General features: G+C 36.9%; 1 protein-coding gene across 1 annotated transcript in view; it reads left to right on the top strand.

The window, feature by feature from the left end:
• eif2ak4 (eukaryotic translation initiation factor 2 alpha kinase 4) overlaps window positions 1–27289 on the top strand; it is a 91749-nt gene extending 64460 nt beyond the window's left edge. Inside the window, 8 exon segments of the mRNA XM_056476737.1 lie at window positions 123–209; window positions 2658–2767; window positions 7160–7218; window positions 7670–7773; window positions 9193–9261; window positions 17420–17464; window positions 21917–22032; window positions 27082–27289. Of these exon segments, the coding sequence (XP_056332712.1) occupies window positions 123–209; window positions 2658–2767; window positions 7160–7218; window positions 7670–7773; window positions 9193–9261; window positions 17420–17464; window positions 21917–22032; window positions 27082–27139 (648 nt within the window). The 3' untranslated portion in view covers window positions 27140–27289.
• The last annotated feature ends 211 nt before the right edge of the window (window positions 27290–27500 follow it).

The following is a 27500-nucleotide window of genomic DNA, read 5'->3' as shown; positions in this document are numbered from 1 at the left end:
TGTGTGTGTGTGTGTGTTTATAGTCTCTGTATGTATGCATGTATGTATTTATGTTTATGGTATGTGTGTGTATGTTTGAGTTGTGTTGTAGATTAATATATGTGTGTGTGTTTGTGTTTCAGTCACAGGAAGCTCTTCTTGAGCACTGCAGACAGGCTGGAATCACATTCATGGTTCTGGTGTCTGATAAAGAAGGAAATTACCTCAAGGTAAGTCACGCTGAAGTCTGTGCTCAACAATATATGTTATACAAAGCCCATCCAGCCGCTGTTTTATCACAGAATAAAGCCTGACAGGTTTATCAGCAGCTCTTCTATAAGACTGAAGGGTTTATTCTGCGATAACCACCATCTGGATGTGCATTATCCTGATTATTACACCGCTACTGGTCACAAATCTAAACTATTAGACACAACACACTGATTTGAGATGTAATTTACTAACTCTTTAATTAAATGTAATGCTTGCAGAACAATAAATGCCAGATGCAGCTACGCTAACCTACTAATTACTCAGTAGATAATTTAATTACTTACTTACTCCCAGGGCCGTTTATATCGAAGTTGATATTTAGCCGCACCATATTGGTGTTTCGTAACAAGTGGGTTGTTAGCCCAGTGCTCAACCCCCAACCTGGAGGACCACAACACACACACATACACTACAGACAATTTAGCTTACCCAATTCCCCTATAGCACATGTGTTTGGACTGTGGGGGAAACCCACGCCAACACGGGGAGAACATGCAAACTCCACATAGAAATGCTAACTGACCCAGCTGAGGCTAATTACACTGCTATTGGTCACAAATCTAAACTATTACACACAACACACTGATTTGAGCTGTAATGATTTACTAACTATTTAATTAAACCTGAAGCTTGACGAGAAACATGTTTGAATGCATCTACTTTAACATGCTAAGTTACTTAAAAATATTACTAAATTAATTACTACTAAAGTCATTTAGATGCTACAAATTTCACATAAATCTCAAGGGGATTAAAATTTAACTATTAATTCTTTAAATGTATCTTTGTTTTAAAATAACTCTTACATTTTAAATAGTAATCATAAACTAATTAATGGCATTATATTTTATATGTATTATACAGGGTGGGCCATTTATATGGATACACCTTAATAAAATGGGAACTGTTGGTGATATTAACGTCCTGCTTGTGGCACATTAGTATGTGTGAGGGGGCAAACTATTCAAGATGGGTTGTGACAATGGTGGCCATTTTGAAGTCGGCCATCTTGGATCTAACTTTTGTTTTTTTTTTATAGGAAGAGGGTCATGTGACACATCAAACTGATTGGGAATTTCACAAGAAAAACAATGGTGTGCTTGGTTTTAACATAAATTTATTATTTCATGAGTTATTTACAAGTTTCTGACCACTTATAAAATGTGTTCAGTGTGCTGCCCATTGTGTTGGATTGTCAATGCAAGCCTCTTCTCCCACTCTTCACACACTGATAGCAACACCGCAGGAGAAATGCCAGCATAGGCTTCCAGTATCCGTAGTTTCAGGTGCTGCACATCTTGTATCTTCACACTATAGACAACACAGATAGAGGGGCCATTCTTCATCAATGGAAACCTCAAGGCCACTGGATATTTGAAATTGCTCCATGATGATGTGTTTCCCTCTTTATGCACTGAAGCTGGCACGTTCCCTGAGTTTTTCCAGCAAGATGGTGCACCACCACATTATGGGTGTCAGGTCCGAGCATTTCTAGATGAACAGTTTCCTGAAAAGTGGATTGGTCATCGTGGGCCAGTTGAATGGCCCCCAAGGTCTCCCGATCTGACCTCCTTAGACTTTTATCTTTGGGGTCATCTGATGGCAATTGTCTATGGTGTGAAGATACAAGATGTGCAGCACCTGAAAATACAGATACTGGAAGGCTGTGCTGGCATTTCTCCTGCGGTGTTGCTATCAGTGTGTGAAGAGTGGGAGAAGAGGCTTGCATTGACAATCCAACACAATGGGCAACACATTTTATAAGTGGTCAGAAACTTGTAAATAACTCATGAAAGAATAAAGTTACGTTAAAACCGAGCACACCATTGTTTTTCTTGTGCAATTCCCAATAAGTTTGATGTGTCACATGACCCTCTTCCTATTGAAAAAAATAAAAGTTGCATCCAAGATGGCCGACTTCAAAATGGCCACCATGGTCACCAGCCATCTTGAAAAGTTTGCCCCCTCACATATACTAATGTGCCACAAACAGGATGATAATATCACCAACCATTCCCATTTTATTAAGGTGTATCCATATAAATGGCCCACCCTGTATAATGACAAACATTTCAAGCATGTGCTGATGTCAATAAAACCTTCTTTAATTTAAAAAAATAAGAATTTATATAAGTATAATATATAAACAAAATATCTGAATAACAAATAAATGCCAATAAGTTATTTAATTAATAATTAAATTCAGAATTTCTTGCATTATATTGTCATGAAGTAATTTCTTAAATGATCTGAATGTTCTTCTTTAGCTGATATACAACACACATACATGTGCCTCTGCGTCTCTGAATTGATTTATACACACCTGTTGAACTTGTATACAGTAAGGGAAGTACATCACAAGTAACTCCTAATTAAAATACCTAATAATGTGTGTTTCTCATCAGGTGAAGTCTTTCGAGAAGGATCGTCAGTCGGAGAAGAGAATTCCCGAGTCGGATCTGGTGGAGCACTTCATCCAGAAGAGCCGGACCAAACTCTCCGAGGAGAGAAACAGGTGATCAGAGGCTTCTGTTGGGTTGCGTTGTTTTCTGCTAGCTGTGTTTCCGTTCAATGATGTGGGTTAGACTTGTGTGCAAATCTGGAATATAGGATAAACCATTAGTGATTAAAGCAGCGTTTCCAGCCAATGAGAGACAGAAGAGAACACAATCATCACTTCCTGCTGCTCCTGCACAGATATCACTGAGAGAAGTGGAGTTTGCTGCACTGTTGGGATTCTCCACTGTGGTGTTTGTTCTCCTCTAATAAATGAGCTGCGCCTCAGAAGGCGAAGACGAAGCGCAATGAGCGCAGTGAATGTGGTGGCTTTTGGAGGCGTGAGACGGGAGCGCAGACAGATTCTGGAGGGAATAATAATAGAAGAATAACAACACTGAAGCACTGTGATGACAGACTGATGGAGGGCTGAGGCCTTTTACAATCAGCACAACTCCATTTCACATCGGACACAATGGAGAGCTGGAAACATGGAGAGCCCTGCTCACACTGTGGGATTTCAGACACGATTTTGTCATCTGAGACAAATTTGGGAAATCCTAAAAGATTCCTGAATCTTAAGCTAAAATCTGGGATCTGTGATCGTTGGTTTGATATGATCACAGACAGCTGCTTATGGCTCGTTTCTACTAACTGGTACAGTACAGTATGGTACGGGTCACCTTTATCAGGCTTGCGTTTCCACTGCCCAAAGGGTACCAATGGTACCTGGTAGGTGTGGTGTATGACAGAAAGTTTCAGTCGACGTCATTCGAGCTTGAGAAAATGTTTACAGTAAAGCTGTACAGGTCGTTCACATATCATATGAGAAGCACTTCTCACAACACAGATGCTTTACACACATAAACACTTGTGTAGAAATGTTTATTACTAACCTTTCCTATGAACATGAGTTGATTATAACTGCAGATCAATGATGTGAAATAGCCTACTGTAACATCTGTAATTATATTAAATAACTAAATAAATGAACATATATGAACACATACAGACTCTTTCAATCTCTGATATGATACCAACTACAGAAGAACTACACACAGCAGACATTTCGTCCATATTTAGGTTCAAAACAACACAAAATATAGCCCACAGTCAGAGCAAACCTCTCATCTGTGTCTGTAATCTTCAGCAGCACACGTAGCCTCTGTTAGAGAGTAATTCTGTTGTTCAGAGTTCATAATAGTCCAAAAGCTGATGATAATAGTTCAACATGGCAGTTTGTTCACGTTTGCTTAAGAAATAATGTGCTCCTTTTGTTTATTTGCGCTTCACTCTCGCGTTTGTCAGTGTCTGACAGGATCGGGTTATAAAAGCACGTCAATAATCAAGCGCACGTTTTTATCATCAGCTCAAGAAGTTTGTTATATCAAAAATAGATGCGCACGCAAGCGCAAACAAGAAAGCGAAACCACTCGCGTTTCAGACTGCCTCATAAAAAAAACTACAGGGCACAGGGTAGAATCTGCTCTTCTTCTTTTCTTTGTGGCTGTTTATCAAGACGACGACGAGGTTTGATTGAGCTTGGGTCGACCATGGGTCGTTATAATATGTATAAATAATTCCGCTGTAATGTCTCGCTGTGTATTTAAAACATGGCGGGTTTTTGTTTTCATTCTGGCTTGTTGCGTGAGCGAATGACGTATCTCTCTAAACCAATAGCGTCCAGCTGCGTGTCTAGCTCCGCCTTTTGGTACCCTTTCTCGTGTTTGGTACCCTTTCGAAATTGTGCCGAAAAAGTGGTACGGTTCGGCTCGGTACGCCTTTTGACAGTGGAAACAGCCATAAAAGCGTATCGTTCCGTACCGTACCACTAGGGCCATTAGTGACCGTTGCGATCAGATTTTCCATCTGAAGAAGTTCCGGCCATGTCAGAAGATTTCAGACTCTTTCCTGCAGTGTGACAACAGCTGTGATGAGCATCAATTCAACAACCAATAGTAGCGATGAATTTGATGACGCGATCCATGCGACAATTCAAATGACCACGGGGAAATGTCAAAAGAGTTTCAGTGTTTCCTCTAGGATGTTTTCCAGCTGTGGCGGCAGGCCTTTTTACACAGATCTACCAACTACCTGTGGCGTTATTTCAATGACAAATGTCATGAGTGCAGTATTACAAGTTGAAATCGGATTTATGTAATACAAGCATGCCAATCTATTTGCTTGTTCTCCGATTTCCTCTGCTCGTGCACAAAACTTCTTGCGTGCCCTCATATATACGCTGTTCAAGCACAGATCTTCTTGTGCGCTCTCAAATTTAGGGGGTTTAGGGGTCTACAGATGAAAAGTAGCCATTCTTGGCTAATTCTGGCACATTTTACAGTAATGTTTATTAATGTGCATTGACCCTGTAAACAAATAAACTAAACTAAAAAACTTTAAATAAACGCTGCTGAAGTGTGTTTAGTACATTTATGTAGTGAGGATGTCTCCAGCATTTATTAGATTTGCTAGGAATATTTATGAATGTCTCCAATAGACCTACAGAGCGACATTAATGCGTCCTGAAGTAAAGTGGAACGGATATAAACTCCAGCAAGATAAAGTCATTGTTTGTTGTATACAGAACCACAGACCTTTATCTATAAAGTATAATTATGGAAACTGTGTTCATCATAACTGAAAGCGTCGTGTTTGCATCATTCAACACGTCACCGTAAAGAGTTAAACAAATAACACACAGCACTACTACGATTACAGAAAAGTTCCCGCTGTTATAATTCACTCACCTTTTAATACGTTTTAGTGCGATTATAACCCGCTATTAAAAAAACAGCTGAATGTTTTGAATGAGAAGCTGTAATGTAGCCGTGGCGGGATCAGTTTTGGTGTGGCGCCCCGCCATGCAGGAATGAATGTAGCGGAAACCATGAGTTTTTTTTCCTGGTTTTATTATTGAGGCACGCTGCATGTAATGGAGTTAGCTGGTTTTAGGAGGATTTGGCCATCACCATGGAGTGCTGTTAAGGACACGGAGACTTGGACCCCATTTAAAGTTCTTTAATGTCCATCACACTGCAATAGGTTCACAGCACTTTACATGTGGGCGTGGGTGTGGGCGTGGGTGTGTGTGTGTGTGGGTGTGTGTGTGTGTGTGTGTGTGTGTGTGTGTGTGTGTGTGTGTGTGTGTGTGTGTGTGTGTGTGGTCTAAACAATGGAAGAAAATATACATGAATAAACAAATTTAGAAAATAAGGATAACAGTAACAAGTTGAAGAGTTTATACACAACACTAAACTACAATATACAAATATAACTGATATCCAGAAGCAAAGCAGAACTTATATGCTGTATAAACGGTATAAACTTATACAGAAAGAGTAATTCTAACTATCAACAAGCTTTTAACTACGGCGGAAATATAGCAAAGAGCATGGGTCAACTAGGTGATGTATGTATTCTCGTTTAAGGCAATTATGTTTACATAAAAGATCGCTAATACTAGCCGCGGCTGTCCACGATTCTGTACGAGCTCGCGCATAAATCAATAATCTTAATACAGTAGTATAATGATGAAACAGTAGTAACAGTAATGTAAATGATGCATAAACACTTCTTATCATTGACACACAAAACTGTCTGGCATTAGGCGGAAAGCAAAGCATGCGACCTTTCTCTCTATCTGAACAGAATGGAACTTCAGTCAATAGATTCAATGTACAGCAGACCTAAGCTGTGTTTTGATTGGCTGCCTGTGCCAGCACTTGATCAAGTGCGAGCTCTATAGGAGTCTGCTTGCAATGTCACAGCATGCACACGTGAGGAGAGAGCACAGCTCGTGTCCCGCTATGGGCTCGGCCCACCGACCTCTTTTACACTGCGTGCAAAATCACCGCTACAGATTGTTTACGTTTGCTGTGAGCGATCATTTGAGAACGGGAGATAGTGAAAGAGTCACGGGTGGATGATCTCAAACTCCGGGAGCATTTTCTTCCATGTTTGACGTATCTTCATTGTGGTTCACTCTGACATTATGGTAGCTGAGATCTTACAGTGTGACATGGGAGCCATGTTCCTGCTGTCTGACATGCTACAGGATTATAAAAACAACCACAGTGTGAGCCGGGGCCTTTAAGCTGCAAACCCCACGAACGCAAAGACCCTGAAACACACATCTGATCATCATCTGTCAGACTACATGACTGAAGTGCAGATACTGATGAAGCACACTTTACTCACTACAGCTGATTACAGCACAGGTTATAAGCATCTTACATATTGAATAAAATGCTGGCTCTGCTCAGTTACGCACATGTATTTATGTGTATTTTCAGAATGTATGGGTTTCCATTAAGCATCTGTATATTTCATAGGTGTATGGGAACACAGCTAGTGATGCACTGTTAGTTGTGTTGTTGATTTCTGCTAACGCTCTTCTGTCCTTCATCAGAGAGATTTCTGAGAGCGCGTCTCTACAGAACCCAAAGGGATCATTACTGGGAAACTCAGGTGCGCTTCTCTTGTGTTGAGAAATATGGCAAAACATTAAGGGCCCTATCACACACCCAGGAGTCAAGTGCAGTGAAAGTGTCGTCAGTCATTACTGCAGTAAAACACACTGCTGTCTGCTCTTCTAAACATGTAAATGTGATTCATTTAACATCCCGTCTAAATTAAACCACACTGAACTGATCTAAACTGAACTTAAACTCTAAAAACTGGACTGACACTGATTCAATTCGCTATAATCTTCTATGTGACATTGCTTTGACATAATCACATTGTAAAAGAGCTTAAGAAATAAAGATGAACTGAACTGAATCGTCACATTTTCAACTGACTCACTGTGAATCGTTACATCCCTACCTCTGACACAAACACTGACAGAAATGAGATGTGTATATGAATCTTTTTGAGCAGATGGTTGAGTGTGTGTGTGTTTATGTGTGTTGTGCGTCAGGTGTGTGTGATTCACACTGCAGCAGCGGCCTTATGTCCATGAATGTGAACCTGGTGACTCCAGAGAAGATCTCAGCCAGTTCCAGGCGGAGATACGAGACGCAGGTCAGCATAAGCACACACACACACACACACACACACACACACACACACACAAAACTTTATATAGAAACTTTTACACAAGAGTTCAGAGTGAATCTCCAGTAAACAACTCACTGATTCAATTAAACCATTCAGATTGAATCTCCAGTAAACAGCTCACTGATTAAATTGGACCATTCAGAGTGAATCTCCAGTAAACAGCTCACTGATTCAATTGAACCATTCAGAGTGAATCTCCACATAAACAACTCACTGATTCAAAGGATTGTTCAGAGTGAATCTCCAGTAACCAACTCACTGATTCAATTGAACTATTCAGAGCGAATCTCCAGTAAACAACTCACTGGTTCAATTGAACCATTCAGAGCGAATCTCCAGTAAACAACTCACTGGTTCAATTGAACCATTCAGAGCGAATCTCCAGTAAACAACTCACTGGTTCAAATGAACCATTCAGAGTGAATCTCCAGTAAACAACTCACTGGTTCAAATGAACCATTCAGAGTGAATCTCCAGTAAACAACTCACTGATTCAAATGAACCATTCAGAGTAAATCTCCAGTAAACAACTCACTGATTCAATTGAACCATTCAGAGTGAATCTCCAGTAAACAGCTCACTGATTAAATTGAACCATTCAGAGTGAATCTCCAGTAAACAACTCACTGATTCAATTGAACCATTCAGAGTGAATCTCCGCATAAACAACTCACTGATTCAAAGGATTGTTCAGAGTGAATCTCCAGTAACCAACTCACTGATACAATTGAACCATTCAGAGCGAATCTCCAGTAAACAACTCACTGGTTCAATTGAACCATTCAGAGCGAATCTCCAGTAAACAACTTACTGATTCAATTGAACCATTCAGAGTGAATCTCTAGTAAACAACTCACTGGTTCAAATGAACCATTCAGAGTGAATCTCAAGTAAACAACTCACTGATTCAAATGAACCATTCAGAGTAAATCTCCAGTAAACAACTCACTGATTCAAATGAACCATTCAGAGTAAATCTCCAGTAAACAACTCACTGATTCAAATGAACCATTCAGAGTAAATCTCCAGTAAACAACTCACTGATTCAAATGAACCATTCAGAGTAAATCTCCAGTAAATAACTCACTGATTCAATTGAACCATTCAGAGTAAATCTCCAGTAAATAACTCACGGATTCAATTGAACCATTCAGAATGATTCTCCAGTAAACAAAATAAAACCACGATACTACTACAATGTGTGGAAAGAAGAACACCAAGTCTAACTTGAGAAATGAAGACGTTTACTTGCAGGATGCGAAAAATAAGACAATCTGTAGTTTTTCCTATGTTGTATCGTATACCATGATGTATTGTCTTGTTAAACGCCAATATTAAAGAAGATGAAGTTAAACATCCTTTATATTTCTGAACATCTTTCAGATCCAGACACGACTGCAGAATCTGAGCAACAGCTTGCAGAACAGGAGCAGCGACATTGAAGTGCTGGCCGTGAGTACATGATGTCACTTCCTGCTCTGCACCATGTCAGATATTGCGATGTTTTATTTTTCTGCGATATGAAGACCGTTTCACAAGACAGCTTGAATAGCTCTTGAAAAGCTTGCATTGCATTTTTCATCAGTATCAGTATTTGCGCTGTGAAATTAATCAATATGAAAGTACACACATACATTTTGGTTTTGGCCTCCAATGATTATGAAATAACAGTAATAGAGATGAAATGATTATTGCATCAAATCCTGCTTCCTTTTCCAGCATTCATTCCTTCACAGAGCTCATTGTCATGTGAAAATCAGTGATGTTTACAGCATTGTGCTTGATTTATGAGCCAAATGAAAGAACTGAACACACACATGTGAAGTCTGATTGTAGCTCCAGCTGCAGCCAAATGCTCAAATACATGCTCAAATACATGCAATACGTATCGATTATTCACATAAACCCTCGTTTGTTGTGTAATAAATGCACACAGAGTTAAAAAATCCTGAAAAATCATAACTTGCTTAAATACTGTACATAAATTCAAAAGGTTTGCATCAATTCAGTGAAGCGGAGCAATTTTATTTAGTCTTTTAACTCAATTTATCAAGACAATTGCAGATGCTTAGTAAAATATTCATTGAGAAATGAGTTCATGACCCTGTAAGCTATAGACTGATAGAGGCTTTTTTTGTGTTCATATATTTTGCACATTAACTTGATTTTAATAATTGCAAATTCACTTAATATATGACTTAAATAAGCTTTTATTTGTCTGACAACGGCATGCGCTTAATAAACAATTGCATTAAAGCTTATGCCAATATATATATATATATATATATACACACTCAGTTGAAGTCAGAATTATTCGCCCTCCTGTGAATTCTTTATTCTTCTTTAAATATTTCCCAAATGATGTTGAACAGATTCAGGAATTTCTCACAGTATTTCCTCTAATATTTGTTCTTCTGGAGAAAGTCTTATTTGTTTTATTTCAGCTAGAATAAAAGCAGTTACTAATTATTTTAACCCATTTAAGGTCAATATTATTAGCCCCCTTCAGCAATATTAGTTTTGGATTGTCTCCAGAATAAACCACTGTTATACAATAACTTGCCTAATTACCCTAACTTTACCCTAATTACCCTAGTGAAGCCTTTAAATGTGACTTTAAGCTGAATACTAGTGTCTTGAAGAATATCTAGTCTAATATTAAGTGCTGTCATCATCAGTAGAGATGAGTTATTAAAACTATTATCTTTAGAAATGTGCTGAAAACAATCTGCTCTCCGTTAAACAGAACTTGGGGGACAAAAATAAACAGAGGGGCTTATAAATCTGACTTTAACTGTATATGTATGAAAGGTGGTGTCATTAGTTTGAACTGTTTTATATTTTGATGCACGTTTCCTTTAAATTAAGTGTTAATTCTTAAATCTAAAAGATCCTGTTTGACTCACAGTAAAAAAATTAATTTCATAAATTCGCAAAAACAAAATTTGAGGCCTTAAAGAGTCTTAAATTCATGGAAATGAGGTGTTGTAGGGTTTAATTTCCCTTTGTTCAAAAAAAAGCTACTAGTGTTACGATACTGGAATCGGGTAACAATCGGTACTGACATTTTAAAAACCCGCTAACATTTGAGCGCTGTTAAGTGCGTTCTTAAACAGCGCTGATTGGCCATTGTGTTCACATGCTCAACAGAAATGACTGTGATTGGCCGTGAAGGTCATCAGTTCACCGAACTCACCGCTGTTTATTAAGTGTAACTACAGATACAGGGACACTGGAGTGATTAAAAGCCACGAAGATCAGTCGGTTCATCAGCTGATCGCTTGTATGTCAGCTTATAAACACACCAGCGGATCTTCGCAGCTTTAAAACACTTTTTCCTCCGTATAAGTCTGAAATTTCAGTCATAATAGTCTTAAAAAGGTCCTAAAAAGTCTTAAATTTGCAACCCAGGTTCATTCTGAAAACGTAGTCCCGTGGACGTTTCTGGAGACCGCGAAATACGTAGCCGGGGGTACGTACGGCTGCATTTCATTTTTTTCCAAGCGAATGCTGCGGGGCGGTGTGACGCCGTTCCTTTCGGCGCTTGCCGGCTGGCCGCTCGCCTCCATGTGGAGGGCTTTCCCGCCGCAACCAGTTTGTCTGGTTAGCTCTTCATGTACGTCGCCAGACTCGAGGCGCAGAGAGGGACTGACCACGAGGACGACCGGGTTCGAGTCCAGGGAAGAGCGGTTCAAGAAATCAGGTAAGAAAACAAAAACAAAATCCAAAAAATTAAGTGAACAAGTTCGTCACAGGGTGAGAATGTGGTCAAAATCTGAAAACGTGGTAAAAATCAGACAAGGGCTTTTCTTTTTCTGGACGGCTTTTGTGAATCGTCGTTGGTTGGGTTTAGGGAAGGAGGAGGGTGGGTCAGCTGATTGGCCGGTCGCACGGTCAATCATTCTGTCATCCAGGCAGACAGTTCGACAGCAGCCTCTGGCGGGTTTATGCGAGAACAAAAACTGCAAAATACGTACCTCCCGGGACGTATTTCGCGGTCTCCAGAAACATCCACGGGACTACGTTCTCAGAATGAGCCTGGGTTGTAAATTTGACTTGCAGAAAACCTGTGTTAGTGTAATTTCTATTGCATTGAGATCTATGTGGCTCAGTGTTTAGTCGAGTAATTAAATGACTTATTGAATAACTTGGTCACTTTTCAGATGAATTAATAAGAAAAGTCATTTAAATACAGATGTAATTAGTCAATAATGACTCTTTTGAACACTGAAAGACCCGTATTTTTACTTTTGATTTGCATGTTTTTATTTATTAGAGCTGTGTGAAACATGTGAGATGATTTCGGTGTTTGCTAAGTCAGTTTTAATTTGATGTAAGCACCAAAGTTAACATCTAAAAATGAAAGAAAATAAAAAAGAAAGCAGATCGTGACTCTGCAAGTGTTTTTGTGCTGATCTGCTGTCAGTGTGAACCGCTGAAGGAGGAACGCTCCTCACACTGATTTACATGGCTTGCATATTTAGTTAATTAGTGGCTTTGTGGTTAATAAAGTGGTTTGGTGTTGCGCTCTGTTATTACACAAACAGCATTTAACCCCTGAGACTCGCTCACTCACTCGCTTCAGTAGAGGACTGTAGATCAGACTCTGTCTCTCAGAGGAAACTCAAGAGGAGGAAGAAAAGAAGAGGAAGAGGAAGAACAACAACAAAAAAGGGGAAGAAAATAAGAAGAGGAGGAGGAAGAAGAAGGAAGAGAAAGAAAAAGACAAAGAAAGATAAAGAGGAACAAAAACAGGGTGAAGAGGAGGAAGAGAAAGAAGACGAGGAGGAGGAAGAAGAGAAAAAGAAATAGGAACAAGAAGAGGAAGAATAGGAGGATAGAAGTTGAGGAAGAAATAGAGGAAGAAGAACAACAACAAAAGAAAAACAAGAGGAGGAAGAATAAGAGATGAAGAAGGCTGAAGAGGAGGAAGAAGGAGAATAAGAAGAAAAAGAAGTGGAAGAAGATGAAGAGGAGGATGAGGAAGAATAAGGCAAGGAGGAAGAAGAACAACAACAAAAGAGGAAGAGAAATAGAAAGAAGAGGAGGAAGAATAAGAGATGAGAAAGCAAGAGGAGAAAGAAAAAGATGAAGACGGAGGAACAAAACGAGGCAAAAAGAAGAAGAGAAAAAGAAAAAGGAACAAAAAGAGTAAGAAAATGAAGAGAGAAAAGAGGAGGAAGAGGAAGAAGAAGAGGAAGAAAAGGAAGAGAAAGAATAATAATACTAAGACAAAGAGGAAAATTTGTGAATTGAGGAAGACGAAATAAAAGGAGGAAGAAACCGAAAGAAGAAGAGGCAAAAGAGGGGGGAAAATAAAGAGTAGGAGTAAGAGATGAAGAAGATGAGGAAGAAAGATGAAGAGGAACAAAAAGAGACAGAAGAGGAGGAAGAACTAGAAGAGGAAGAGGATGAAAAGAAGAGAAAAAGAAAAGGGAACAAGAAGAGGCTGATGAAGAGAACGAAATAAAGAAAGAAGAACAAAAAGAGGATGAAAAAGAAGAGGAGGAGAAAGAAAAGTAGAGGAAGAACAAAAAGAGGAAGAATAGATGAGGAAGAGTTTTCTGAGGAGCTTGTTGAGATTGAAACTGTCTGAAGTGAACTTTGGTGCTCGCGATCAGCTGAAGCTGACTTTATAAAGTGACTTTATCAACACAAAAACACAATGTTAAGTGCGCACGGGTGTGTGTGTTTATACTATACACACGTCATGAATATTCTCAGTACACAAACGTATATCACAACAATTACGCAGGATTTCTCATCATGATGAATCATTTCACAGCACTAGGAACTTAAAGAGCAGCTATGATGAAAATCCTCCTCTGTGCGCTGTTTGGACAGAGGTGTGTGTAGTATAGTGTGTCCACAGTCATATTAGGCTGATAGTAATACAAAAAGTCTTTTTTTTTTAATGTCCTGATGTTAAAATAGGATTCAAGTCCCTCCCATTTTGAGGCCGACCGCAATGTGATGTAGGAGAGCAGTTTCCCCGCCCACCGATTTGATTGACAGCTGCATATTAACATGTCTCCATAGTAACGCGTATAATCATATCAACAAGACAGGACGTGCGCAAAGTGTGTGTGTGTGTGTGTGTGTGTGAACTTTGTACCGACATTGTGTGTGACTCATCATTGCAGAAAGGCTTTAATTAACTCCACGACAAACACATCAAATAATCATTGGTTAAGTTCTTCCTGTAGTATCTCTCACAGGCCTGAGATCTGCTTCCTTCACGTCTGTCACTGTGCTGTTAATCTGATGCAGCCGAGGCAGAGATTGGGGCACACTCTGACAGGCACACAGGAACGATGAGCGGGGAGAACCAGCATTAAAGGCACAAGCCACAAAAACAGCTGCAGTGTGCTCAGAGCTGAAAATCACAAACTTCTGAAAGCTATAATCAATAATCTGATGGGTGTTTGAGCTGAAACTTTACAGACACACTCTGGAGACACAAAATACTGATCTTACATCTTGAGAAAGGGTAAAATATGTGCTCTTTAAGACTTGAGATTTTCTCCTAAAGTCATGGCAGTAAATGAGGCCTTCACTAAAAGTGTTTTTATGATTACAAACAACTAAACGATTTTAAATCAATACACGAATACTAAAGACAGACATAACAATAGTTGTTTTCTGAAGTGTTTATCAACACTCGAGTGTTTTTAACCTGCTTGAACCTGAACTTTTTTCCCCTTTGAACACAAAACATATACAAGACAAGATATTTTGGAGCAGTAAACATGTCAAGCTAAATAATTCTAATCAATCATTGCCTTCTGCTGTCTTCGTTAGTTTCAAAAACACTGATTTCTTTACATTTTAACATGGTCCAAAAACAAACAAACAAAGAAAACATAAATAAAAAATCTTACTTATACAAGTAATAGCAAAACGTTATGACGGTTTTAAAACCTTGACTTTTCCAAACCGCGGTATACAGTATTGTTCAAAATAACAGCAGTACAACGTGACTAACCAGAATATTCCAGGGTTAGTATATTTTTTATTGCTACATGGCAAACAAGTTACCAGTAAGTGCTGTAGATTCTCAGAAATCAAACAAGACCCAGCATTCATGATGCGCACGCTCCTAAGATCTGAGTTTCAATAGTCATATCAAAGCAGTCAGTAAATCAGCATACTATCATCTCAAAAACATTGCAAGAATCAGATGCTTTGTTTCCAGTGAAGACTTAGAGAAACTTGTTCATGCTTTTATCAGCAGCAGGGTGGATTACTGTAACAGCCTCCTCACTGGGCTCCCCAAAAAGACAGTCAGAGACTTGCAGCTCATCCAGAACGCTGCGGCCAGAATTCTGACCAGAACCAGGAAATCAGAGCACATCACACCTGTCCTCAGGTCTTTACACTGGCTCCCAGTTACAGTCAGAATAGATTTTAAAGTATTATTACTGCTCTATAAATCACTAAATGGCCTAGGAGCTCATTACATTACAGATATGCTCACTGAATACAAACCCAACAGATCACTCAGATCTTTAGGATCATATAAACTAGAAATACCAAGAGTTCAGTCAAAGCAGGGTGAATCGGCTTTCAGCTACTAACAGCGCCCCCTGCTGCTGGAAACAGCTTCCAGAAATGATCAGATGTGCTCTAACATTAGGCACATTCACATCAAGACTGAAACACACATCTGTGTAGCTGTGCCTTTACTGAATGAGCACTGTGCTACGTCCAACAGATCAAACTATTGTGTTTTTCTTTTCTCTTTCATTCTTTTATAACACATTTTATCTGCTTTTATGCTTATTTATTTTATTTTTATTTTTTTAGCATCTTTATTATTTGTTTTTATATCTCTTATACTTGTTTCTTTTATTCCTGTTTATGTAAAGCACTTTGAATTGCCACTGTGTATGAAATGTGCTATAGAAATAAACTTGCCTTGCCTTAATGCTGTGCAATTAGATGAAAGGGGTGTGTTTAAACAAAAATAGCAGTATCTACCATCCACTGTACAAACTCAAAACTATTTTGTACAATAGTGTTTTTGTTTCTAGGATTTAGCAATCCTGTGAATCACTAAACTACTATTCAGCTGTATGACCACAGTTTTTATAACTGCTTCACATCTGTGTGGCAGGGAGTTAACCAACTTGTGGCACCATTCAGCTGTTAATCCACTCTTTCTTCTTTAACAGCATTACACAATTCATTGGTTTTAGCTTCAGAAACTGCATTTTTGATTTCCCCCCACAAGTTCTCAATTGGATTAGGATCCGGGGACTAGGCTGGCCACATAACATTCATTTTGTTGGTTTGGAACTAAGACTTTGCTCATTTACTAGTGTGTTTGGGGTCATTGTCTTGTTGAAACAACCATTTCAAGGGCATGTCCTTTAAGAGCATAAGGCAACATGACCTCTTCAAGTATTTTGACATATGGAAATTGATCCATGATTGCTGGTATGCAATAAATCGGCCCAAAGCAATAGATAGTATGAGAAACATGCCCATATTATGATGCTTGCACCACCATGTTTCACTGTGTACTCTGACTTTAATTCAGATTTTGGGGGTCGTCTCACTATCTGTCTGTGGCCCTTGGACTCTCATCGGCTCTGTTTCTTTTTAGGCCAGTTGATGTATTCTTTGGCAAATTGTAACCTCTTCTGCACATGCCTTTTATGTAACAGAGGGACTTTGCGGGGGATTCTTGAAAAAAGTTTAGCTTCACACAGACGTCTTTTAACAGTCACAGCACTTACAGGTAACTCCAGACTGTCTTGAGGTGAACATTGGCTGAGCCTTTGCCGTTCTGGTTATTCTTCAATCCATGTTGATGGTTGTCTTCCGTTTTCCTCCACGTCTCTCTGGTTTTGCCCTCCATTTTGTGCCATTGGAGATCATTTTAGCTGAACATCCTATAATTTCTTGCACCTCTTCTTAGGGTTTTCCCCTCTCCAATCAACTTTGTGATCAAAGTACGCTGTTCTTCTGAACATGGAACGGCCCATTTGCCTCAGGCTTTTAAAAATGCATCCTTAAATAGGGGCCACCTGATTCACACCTGTTTTTTCACAAAATTGATGACCTCACTGATTTAAACACACCCCTTTCAACTAATAGCACAGCCTTAAGAGCGTGCACATCATGAATGCTGGGTCTTGTTTGTTTTCTGAGCATCTACAGCACTTACTGGTAACTTGTTTGCCATGTAGCAATAAAAAATATAGTAAAAACCTGTGTTATTCTGGTTAGTCACGTTGTACTGCTGTTATTTTGAACAATACTGTACCTTGAAAACCATCCCATGCCTAGTTAGCAATCACTTTGTGTAGGGAAAACGTGAAGCAACTGTGTGGAAGCCAGCATTTATTACAGTGACTAGTAAGCGAGTGTGTGATATCCAGCATCATGTTTACCCTCTGAGTTGTTGAGTTTTCAGACTCTCATGAATCAATATTGCTGAAAACACGTCTCGCGTTCAGTCGTTTATCTGCTGTGTGTGATTTACTGAAGGATTGTTTGGATGCTTGTGCTGGAAAAGGTCAGATGTCCAGAGCACTTCCTGTTGACTGTGTGTTTCTGCTGATAACAGTGTGTGTGTGTGTGTGTGTGTCACATTCCTCCGCAGGTCGATCTGCCCAAGGAAACACTCATCAACTTCCTGTCCCTGGAGGTCTGTACCGCCCGCTATTATTATCAGCTATTCTGAGTAAATAAATGGCATTCCAGTGGAAAACCAGCAGGAAAAGGGGATCCTGTGTGTGTGTGTTTGTGTGTGTGTGTGTGTGTGTGTGCGAACGGTGACAGCCGGATACAGGGAAACCCTCAGCCTGAGCATGGGGAGCAAATATTAGCTGTGTTTCCATCCACCTATTGTTATGAGCAGTTTTGGAAATATATGCATTATACAAATGCTTAAGGTGGCATGGTGGCTCAGTGGTTAGCACTGTGGCCTCAAAGCAAGAAGATCGCTGGTTTGAGTCCCGACTGGGTCAGTTGACATTTCTGTGTGGAGTTTGCATGTTCTCCCCGTGTTGGCGTGGGTTTCCTCCGGGTGCTCCGGTTTCCCCCACAGTCCAAACACATGCGCTATAGGGGAATTGATCAACTAAATTGGCCGTAGTGTATGAGAGTGTGTGAATGAGTGTGTATGGGTGTTTCCCAGCGATGGAATGCGTCTGGAAGGCATCCGCTATGTAAAACATATGCTGTAATAGTTGGCGGTTCATTCTACTGTGGCGAACCCTGATAAATAAGGGACTAAACCGATGGAAAATGAATGAATGAAAATGTATAAGAAACAAAAATATATGCACAAGTTTTGAAAATGTGCATTAAAAAACCTTTGCATAAAGGAAAATATTTGCATAAACTAGGATGGAAACACAATATAATGAATAATACTATAAATTTGTAATAATATTATATAAAATATTGTATATTAATAATAAATTATATACATTCTAAACTATATTAATGATGAATATAAACAAATAATATGATTAATAATAATTAACATCATATATATATATATATTATTAGCCCCCATTTCTTCCTTTTTTAAATATATCCCAAATGATGTTTAACAGATTAAGGAAATGTTCACAGTATGTCTGATAATATTTGTTCTTCTGGAGAAAGTCTTATTTGTTTTATTTCAGCTAGAATAAAAGCAGTTTTTAATAGTTTTAAAGCCATTTTAAGCTCAATATTATTAGCCCCTTTAAGCTCTATTTTTTCCTGATAGTCTACAGAACAAACCATTGTAATACAATAACTTGCCTAATTGACCCTTCTCTAAGCCCCGCCCTCCTTAGTTACTGTTGCTACGCCTGTCAAGCTTTCGTCCCTGGCACGGCTTTTACAATGTGTCTGCGCCGGTGTCAGACATTGCCAGGGATATAAAGTCATTTTTGGTGAACGGGTGAGATATCAGAGAAAGCCAGACAAAAAAAGGACTGCAGTGTGCATTACAGGAGTATATTCACGACATAATAGGCAACCGATTAGAGAATAACTCAATCAAAATTGAAGCTAGCTTAGCCTAGCAGCCTCATTCACTAACCATTCAACAGCTTAGTCCATGCACAGCAGGAGAGGTGAAATCTAAAAATAATCTAATAATAATAACTAATTAAACAGTGATTTCTCTAGTATTAGCCAAAAAGCCTGATAGATTAATGTTGTGCAATTAAAAATAGCGACACTAACCGGCGAGGAAACACGCATGGACAGTGCTTCTACATCATTCATTAATAGAAAGAGCAGCCAGAAAGGGGTAAATTGATGGATTTGTGCTAAATATTAGCATCATTGACCCATAACAGTGTACAGGAAGTTACCTATTACTGTCAGTATGTGTGTGTGCTCTTTATAAATGACTGAGAAACTGCTGCTGGTAAAGTATATTGATCGCAAGTGCTCAGTTTGTGTTCATATCTCAGTTTTGTCCTGTTGAATTTGTAGTTTCAATTATTCATAGCTTGAAACAGATGGACATATGAAGTTCAGTAAAGTTAGCAACAGATTAGCTGATTCCGGATCAATAACTCGTGTCATTATGACCGATTCTCTATTAGTATGACTGAGTTACTATAGCAAAGGCTTTAACGGAGCAGTGCTCATAATATCGAGCGAAACAAAAGAAAAAGTGCGCTGTGAAACAGAACCTGCTATGTGTTTTTGTAGGTAACTCAGTTTCGATCTGTTTAGGGTAAGAGGTGTGTGAGTTATTGCCGTCAGTCTATCACTGAATGTGTCAGGAATATCAAAACAAAACCAGCTTATCTCCGTTCCTTTAGCGCCCCTTACAGAGCTTGATCCACGCTGGCATTTCTCCTCTTGGGTTTTAGGTTTTGAAAAGGGAAAAAATTCCACCATCCTGTCCAAACTTTCAGGATAGCGGCTATCAGATTTGCACAATCCATATGCACAACGATTTGGCCTGTGTGGCTTAGCGAAGGGTCAATTACCTTAACCTGCCTAGTTAACATAATTAACCTAGTTAAGCCTTTAAATGTCGCTTTAAGCTGAATACTAGTGTCTTGAAGAATATCTAGTCTAATATTATTTACTGTCATCATGACAAAGAGAAAATAAATCAGTTATTAGAGATGAGTTATAAAACTATTATGATTAGAAATGTGCTGAAGAAATCTGCTCTGTTAAACAGAAATTGGGGAAAAAAATAAACAGGGGGGCTCATAATTCTGACTTCAACTGTATATGTATACAAGCCCGATCGGGCCAATGGTTCAGATTTTTACTTGCCCTGCCAATATTTTTACTGGCCCCACCAAAAATAAAAGTTAATCGCTATTTCCTAGCCACAAATTGTAAATAATTTGTCAAAATGTTTGTAAATGTAGATGTTCAATATTAAAAAAATCCTAATAAATGTATAATGAGCAAAATTCAAAGTGTTATGCAAACAAAAACAGCAGTATGGAAAATGAAGGTATTTTATTGCAAAACAGAAGGTGGCTGACTTGTCAAACTGATGGCAAACTGTACAGAACATCACTTCATTTTTTTCATCATGTTGTACCCATGTAAATGTCTGCTTCAAAACATTAGAAACGGGCGTTTTCTTTAAGCATCATAATTGGATGTTGCCGTCTCTTCGCTGTAATGTTGTTACGGAAAACGTGCTCACAACATCCAATCAGATAAGAGGAACTGAAGAGTAATAAGGTGTTTATGACATCACAGAGAAGGTCGCATCTGAAGGCTTAAGCACGAACTGTTTCTCGATCCTAAAACTGTATTTGCACACAATTGACAAATTAAACTTTAGTGACAAGGCAGCACTGACCCGATCGGGCCTGTGACAATCCTGTCTACTGTCTCCAGCGTCTCAGATGCTGGCCCTGGGCTGTAAGGCAGTCCTTATTGTGGAGCCTTGATAATTGTAAACCAATAGAATTGTAATCATTCATTCATTTTGCTTCCGCTTAGCCCCTTTATTTATTATTATTAGTACATTCAAAGTGTTATATTACTGTCGTTGAGAACAGGGGCGTCGCTAGACCCAATTTACTGGGGCACGTGCCCCAGTGAAAATCTCCAGTGCCCCAGTAAATGCATTGAGATATGGTTTACTTCATATGCAAGTGTATTAATTAAGAGTGGTCATTCTGAAATTAAGACGTTATTCTCTATGTGGAACCGAACCAGCACAGGTGAAAGCAATGTGTTTAATCAAAATTCAAACTGACGCATCTCCGCGTGAGCGCAGAGAACCCGCGCGCCTCTCGCAAGCGCTGCTCGTCTGCTGGTGCGAGTCCCGGTAGTTAACATGCGCGCCAAAAAAGCAGGCTACTTGCTGCTCACGCGCCTCTCATGCGTTGTAAAACCAGCGTAACAGCCTTTTTCTGTTTAGCTAGTCGACAAAACTAAAGTTTAAACAATATGGCGGTGATCTTACTAAGCATGCCTCCTGATAGATTATTTAGTATGAAGCAAGAAGGAGGGATGAGGAGTCAGAGAGGTAAAGACTTAATAACCCTAATTCTCTGCCATGTGTCAAGTCTAAGACAACAGATAATTCTATAACACATCGTTTTTTTGGTATTTTATTGAATTGTCTATCGAATTTCATTTAAACAAAATTAATATTCATGCAAAAGATTTCTTAAATGATCTTAGCATCACTCCAGTTGTGTCTAAACATTGTTTTCCAGTTACATTTAAGATTATTTAGAACAAGAATACTTTTATTTATAATAAATATTTATAAAAAAAACAAACAAATATGTATATATATATTTATTTTATTATTTATTTATTTTTTTTGAAGGGGGGGGGGGGGGGGGGGGGATGTAGAGCCCCAGTAGAGCTTTATGTCTAGCAATGCCCCTGGTTGAGAATATAAAATAACAGGTTTTCTTTTTTCGTTTTAGTGAAAATTTGAAGTAATTAATTGTAAATAATGTGTTTTTATGTCATTTTCTGACATATTTGTGTATGTTTATATTTTTCTTGCTTTAACTTTAGGTTTAAAACATCAAGTTTAAATAAAAATGGGGCTTTTGGTAACTTTCTGAAAGAGAACAGGGTACAGTACAGTACAGTGTGTTGAGAATGACGTATTGTAAAATGTTGTGTCGTGTTTTTGTGTGTTCAGTTTGACGGCGAGGAGCAGTTCAACATCAGTGTGAAGACGCTTCTGTCTCGACTGCCCAAACAGAGATACCTCAAACTGATCTGTGAACAGCTCCAGCACTTCAAGATATACAAGAGGTGAACAAATTAACAATAATACATCAGTAAACATCTCCAGATTATAGTCCTCATAATGGCAGACTCAGGGCAGTAAATGAAGAGCAGAGAAACAAGAGAAGCAGTGAATTCTGTGAGTAAAGTCGAGAGTATGTTGACAGTAGAGGTGCATCGACCCGATATTTGGATCAGATATCAGTTTGATACTGAATATTTTTGCTGGATAGGGTATCGGCCAGCTGGTACCGATCCAAATCCGATCTTGTGTGTGCACTATGTTCTGTGTAATTTATAAGCCAACAAAAGTCATGAAGGTAGCCTATTATAAGGCTCTAGAAAGTTGTCATGTAGGCTACTATATCCCAAATGCTCTGAAGCCATTCTATAGTCTAATGTGAAGCACAGATGAATATTCACATGCTTCAATTTGACCTGCAACATGGAGATCATTGCTCTTTCTACATCATGTTGCGCTTTGTCTGTTAGATCAGCAGATCGCCTTCGTAACACTGGAGTAGAGAGGGTTATTACCTGCTCTTCACACACAGAGTAGGCTTATCTGAAAACTTTAAATGAGAAAAGGCTCAATAATACTCTGGACAGATCCTCAACACACTGATTTCTTCCCTTTGTGCTGCTCTTTTGGAAGTTGCTTTGTTTGTGCGTGTATGTTTGTATGTCTGTGTGTGCATATTTGTGAGTGAGCGTGTGTGTGAAAGTGAGCGGTTTCTCTCTAGTTAACTGTCGCAGTGACCCGAGACTCTCACCCTGCAGACAACACACACACATACGCACACACACACTTTATTTCCCCTCATAAAAGCCGATCCTCTTCATCTTCAGTTTACTCTCTATAAAACGTTCCTGAGTTTGGATCAATCCGAGTCTCAACAGTTGTTTCTGATTTCCTCATCAGCGCTTTTTCTTTTGCGCTACAGAACTCCTGTTGATCATCAGAGCGCCATCATTTACTAACAGTGCAGATATTGTTTACCCCTTATGTTTTCTTGTTTTTTGCTGAAAAGTGTCTTTGTGAAAACTAGCTCAATTGAGAGAAAAATCTTGACATTTGTGTGGTAAAACTTGATAAATGTAGAGATTTCTTATTACTTGTTCATGAAAAACTAGCTCAATTCTGAGATTAAAGTGTTTAACAGTCATTTGGAGTAAAAGTTGTCATTTTCTGTGAAAAACTGCTCAAATTTATTTAACCATTCTTCATTAAAAGGTAAAAAAGGATCTCTAAATGAGTTTAAAAAAATTTTTGCAAACTTTTTTAATGAAGACTTTTTTCTCTACATCTAAATAAAATAATAGCTTCTCTATTTTAACAATTTCTCCAAATGTAACGAGTTTTTCATGGAAAAACTACAACTTAAAAAAATAATACATTTGGGAAAAAATGTTTTGATGAAAAACCTGCTACGTTCAGAGAAAAAACTGAGAACAAAGTATTTATTTAAGTGTAGAGTAAAAAAAACGAGTTAAATTAGAATTTTTGTTGAAATAAGTCATCAGTTTTCATTGAAAAGGTGTTAAATTTTGAGAAAAAAAATCTGAAATTCTCAGAAAAAGTTTAACTTTTGAGTAAAATGTCATTGATTTTCATGAAAAACCAGCTAAATTCTGAACTAAAAATCAATCATTTTTGTGTTTAACATTTTCTGTAAAAAAAACTTTAAATTTATAGAAAAAAGTCTGCGTTTTTTTGTTAAAAACTAGTTCAATTTTGAGGGTATAAAAAGTCCTTTATTATTTATTCAAATGTAGAGTAAAACGTCTTCATGAAAAAAATTTTAAATTTGAAAACAAAAAGTTTTTATTAAATTTAGAAAAAGAGTCGTCATTTTCTGTGAAAAACTATTTAAATTTAGAGAAAATAGTTTAAATTTAAAAAGTAAAAAAATAAATAGAAAAAAATACAAAATTTCTCAAAAAGCAGAATCTGTTTCTGTTTCGAGAATAAAACATGCAGTGTTTAATCATGAAAAAAGTCATCATCTGTTAAATTCATCAATTATTTTATGAAAATCATTCAACTTCAAAAAGAATGTTGAAATAAAAGTCGTCATTTGTCACTGAGAATGTTACATTTTTGAGGAAAAAACAACTCAAATTGTCAGAAAAACTTTAACTTTTGAGGAAAAATGTCATTGATTTTCATGAACTAGCCAAATTCCCAGATAAAAATCATAGTAGCTTTTGTGTAATAGTTTGTGGTAAAAAAGTCCTCATTTTCTGTGAAAAACTGTTTAAACTTATAGAAAAAAAAGTGGATTTTTCATTAAAAACTAGTTACATTTCTGGAAAAAAAATAATTCTTTTATTATTTATTTAAATGTAGAGAAAAAAGTCTTGATGAAAAAAAGTACAATTTTAAAAGTTTTGTTAAATTTAGAAAAAAAAAAAAACTGCAGAGAGTCTTTATTGCATTAAATAATTAAACAATATGTACACAATTAGCTTAGTCACTGACCTTAAAAACCCATTTCAAATAATCAGTTTCTGTGAAAAACGATTTAAATTTAGAGAAAAAGTTTTACAACAGATAAAGTGAGTTAAAAACTTCTTACATTTTTAGAAATAAAGTAATAATTTTCCAAAAAAATACTTTAGAGAAAATTTTTGAGGAAAAAACTGTTGATTTTCATGAAAAACTCATTAAATATTTAAAGACAAAAGTCACGATCTTGTTAAAAACGTGTTCAATTTAGAGAAAATGTCAATTGATTTTTTTTGTAACTCATTAAACTTCTGAAAAAGATTTAAGAGTTCAAGAGTTAATTAAATGTTTTATTTTGAGAAAAAACAAATTTTCTCAAAAAATTGATTGAAATTGATTTTCATAAAACACTAGATAAATTCTCAGAATAATACTTTAACAGTTCGCAGTAAAACCAAACTATTTACATTTATAGAAAACGTCTGCATTTTTCATTGAAAACGTTTTACGCTAAACTCGTTAAATTTTGACAAAAGTCATTTTTTTATAATTTATGTAAATGGAGATGAAAAGCTCTTCATAAAAACAAGTTAAATTTGGAGAAAGTTTTTGTAATTGTAAGTTGTATTTTTCTGCGAAAAACTATTTAAATTTAGAGGAAAAACGTCTGCTTTAGAGAAAAAAAACTCTTGTCAAAAACGAGTTACATTTCTGGAAAAGGGGCTGTTCTTTTATTATTCATGTAATTGTAGAGGAAAAAAGTTAGATTTAGAGACAAAAGGTTTTTGTTAAATTTAGAAAAAAAAACTTGTCATTTTTGAGTGAAAAACGATTTAAATTTAGAAAAAAAAAAGTTTTAAAATGAAAAAGTTTGCAAAAACATAAAAAAACTAATAATTTTCTCTAAAAAAAAACTTTAATTTTGAGAATAAAAAGATGTTTTTAATGAAAAACCCATTAAATTTAAAGAAAAAAAATCATAAAATTCTTTTTGTGAAACTCATTAAACTTGTCACATTTTGAGAAGAAACTTATTTTCTCAGAAAAAATGTCATTGTTTTTTATGACAAACCAGCTACATGTTTTAGATGAAAAGTTGTAATAAATTTTGTGTTTCACAGTTGTTTTAGAGTAAAAATCATTTATTGAAAAAAAACTATTGAAATTGAGGAAAAAAAGTAATTTTTCACTAAACTCGTTTTAAAAAAGTCTTCCTAAAGTTTGGAGAAAAAAAGTGTTTTTTTCACATTTAAAAAAGGTTTTTCGTGGAAAGATATGTACATTTAGAAAAAAAATCTAGTTACATTTCTGGAAAAAAGTTATTTGTTTATTAAGTTTATTATTTGTGAATGTAGAGAAAAAAGTCTTCATAAAAAGTTATATTTAGAAAAAGAGCGGTCATTTTGTGTGAAACTATTCAAATTTGCAAAAATATATAGTTTTAAACTGAAAAAGTTATTTAAAGCTCCTTACATTTTTAGAAAAAAGTAATAATTTCCCCCCAAAAAAAACTTTACAGAAACATTTTGAGAAAAAGCCCTGTTGCTTTTCATTAAAAACGTATTAAATTTAGAGCCGAAAATCATCTTCTGTTAAAAACGTGTTCATCAAACTTCTGTTAAAGAAGTCGTTTCATTTGGTGTGAAACTCATTGAACTTTAAACAGAATGTTAAAATAAAAGTCTTCATTTTTCATTGTGTCACAAACTTCAACTTTTGAGGGAAAATGTCATCGTTTTTCATAGAAAACCAGCGAAATACTGAGATTAAAGTCAGAATAATGTTTGTGTTTAACAGTTGTAAAATATGGAGTAAAGAGTCCTCGTTTTCAGTGAAAAGCTGTTTGCATTCAGAGAATAAAGCTTCATTTTTCATTAAAATCCAGCAAAATTTTGAGAAAAAACTTAACTTTTCATTAAAAAGTGTGAAAAATCGTGTTTTATTGTTTATTTAAATATCGAGTAGAAGATCTTCATGGAGTAAAGTTACATGTGGAGACAGATTTTGTCTCCAAATGTTGAAATAAAAGCCGTCATTTTTTCATTGAAAACGTGGAACATTTGGAGGAAAATAAACCTTATTTTCTCAGAAAAACTAACTTTTGAGGAAAAATGCCACTGAATTGATCAGAAGTTTTTCATGAAAATCAAAGAAAAAGGGGTTTTTGTGTGTGAAAACCTGCAAAACTTTGAGAAGAATGGTCAAATATATGTTGAGAATCAACAAAACTCAGAGGAAAAGTCTGTGTTTTTCATGTAAATCTAGTTCAACTGTGAGTCTTTTTTTGTTGTTGTAAAGAATGTTGAGAAGAAAGCTTGATTCTAGTCAGATCTGGAGCTGGTTTCATTTATAATGATGTTCTACATTAATCCTTATTCCTACATCCTGTAATAAATAAATCCTTATTACATTAATGATGATATTCAGAGTTCTGTCATTTACAGACAGTGCAGATGCTGTTCTATTTGCTGATGATCATTGCTTTTCTACACAAGCGAATGCCTCAGTGTGCTCAGAAAATAAGCTGATGAAGAAAAACTGAACTAAAACACAGTAAATGATCCACTATATAAATCTTATTGTCTTGCTTTTTTAAACGTGCATGTGTGTTTTGTTGTGTGTTTCAGAGTGTCAGTGGTGGTCCTCTACAGCTACAGAGATGATTATTATAAGATCCTCCTGTGAAGGAGTGTTGTTCTGCAGATCTTCCCCTTTACAGATGAGTCGAGTGTTTCTGTGCTGCAGATTTAATGCCAAAGCCTGATCTAAAGGGTCCAGCAACCAATCACAATACTGTACAGTCCAGAGCTGAAGTAATAAAGTATTTTCCCTTAATATGTGTCATCTTGATTTTCAGTAAAACATTTGCTTTACATGCATCATTTTTATTTAGATGTTTATTTTTTTTTAAAGTAGTCAAAATACAACTAATTGATAATAATTACATAAATACATAAATAATTGATATAAAAATAAATAATAAATTATTAATGTCAACAGAAAAAAATACATTAAAAGAGCATCACAGGTTTTAATCTCGAATATA

This window comes from Danio aesculapii, chromosome 17, assembly GCF_903798145.1.
Source record: "Danio aesculapii chromosome 17, fDanAes4.1, whole genome shotgun sequence".
Lineage (NCBI taxonomy): Eukaryota > Metazoa > Chordata > Actinopteri > Cypriniformes > Danionidae > Danio > Danio aesculapii.
The sequence above is the reverse complement of the archived record's forward strand: the minus strand, read 5'-3'. Positions and strand labels throughout refer to the sequence as shown.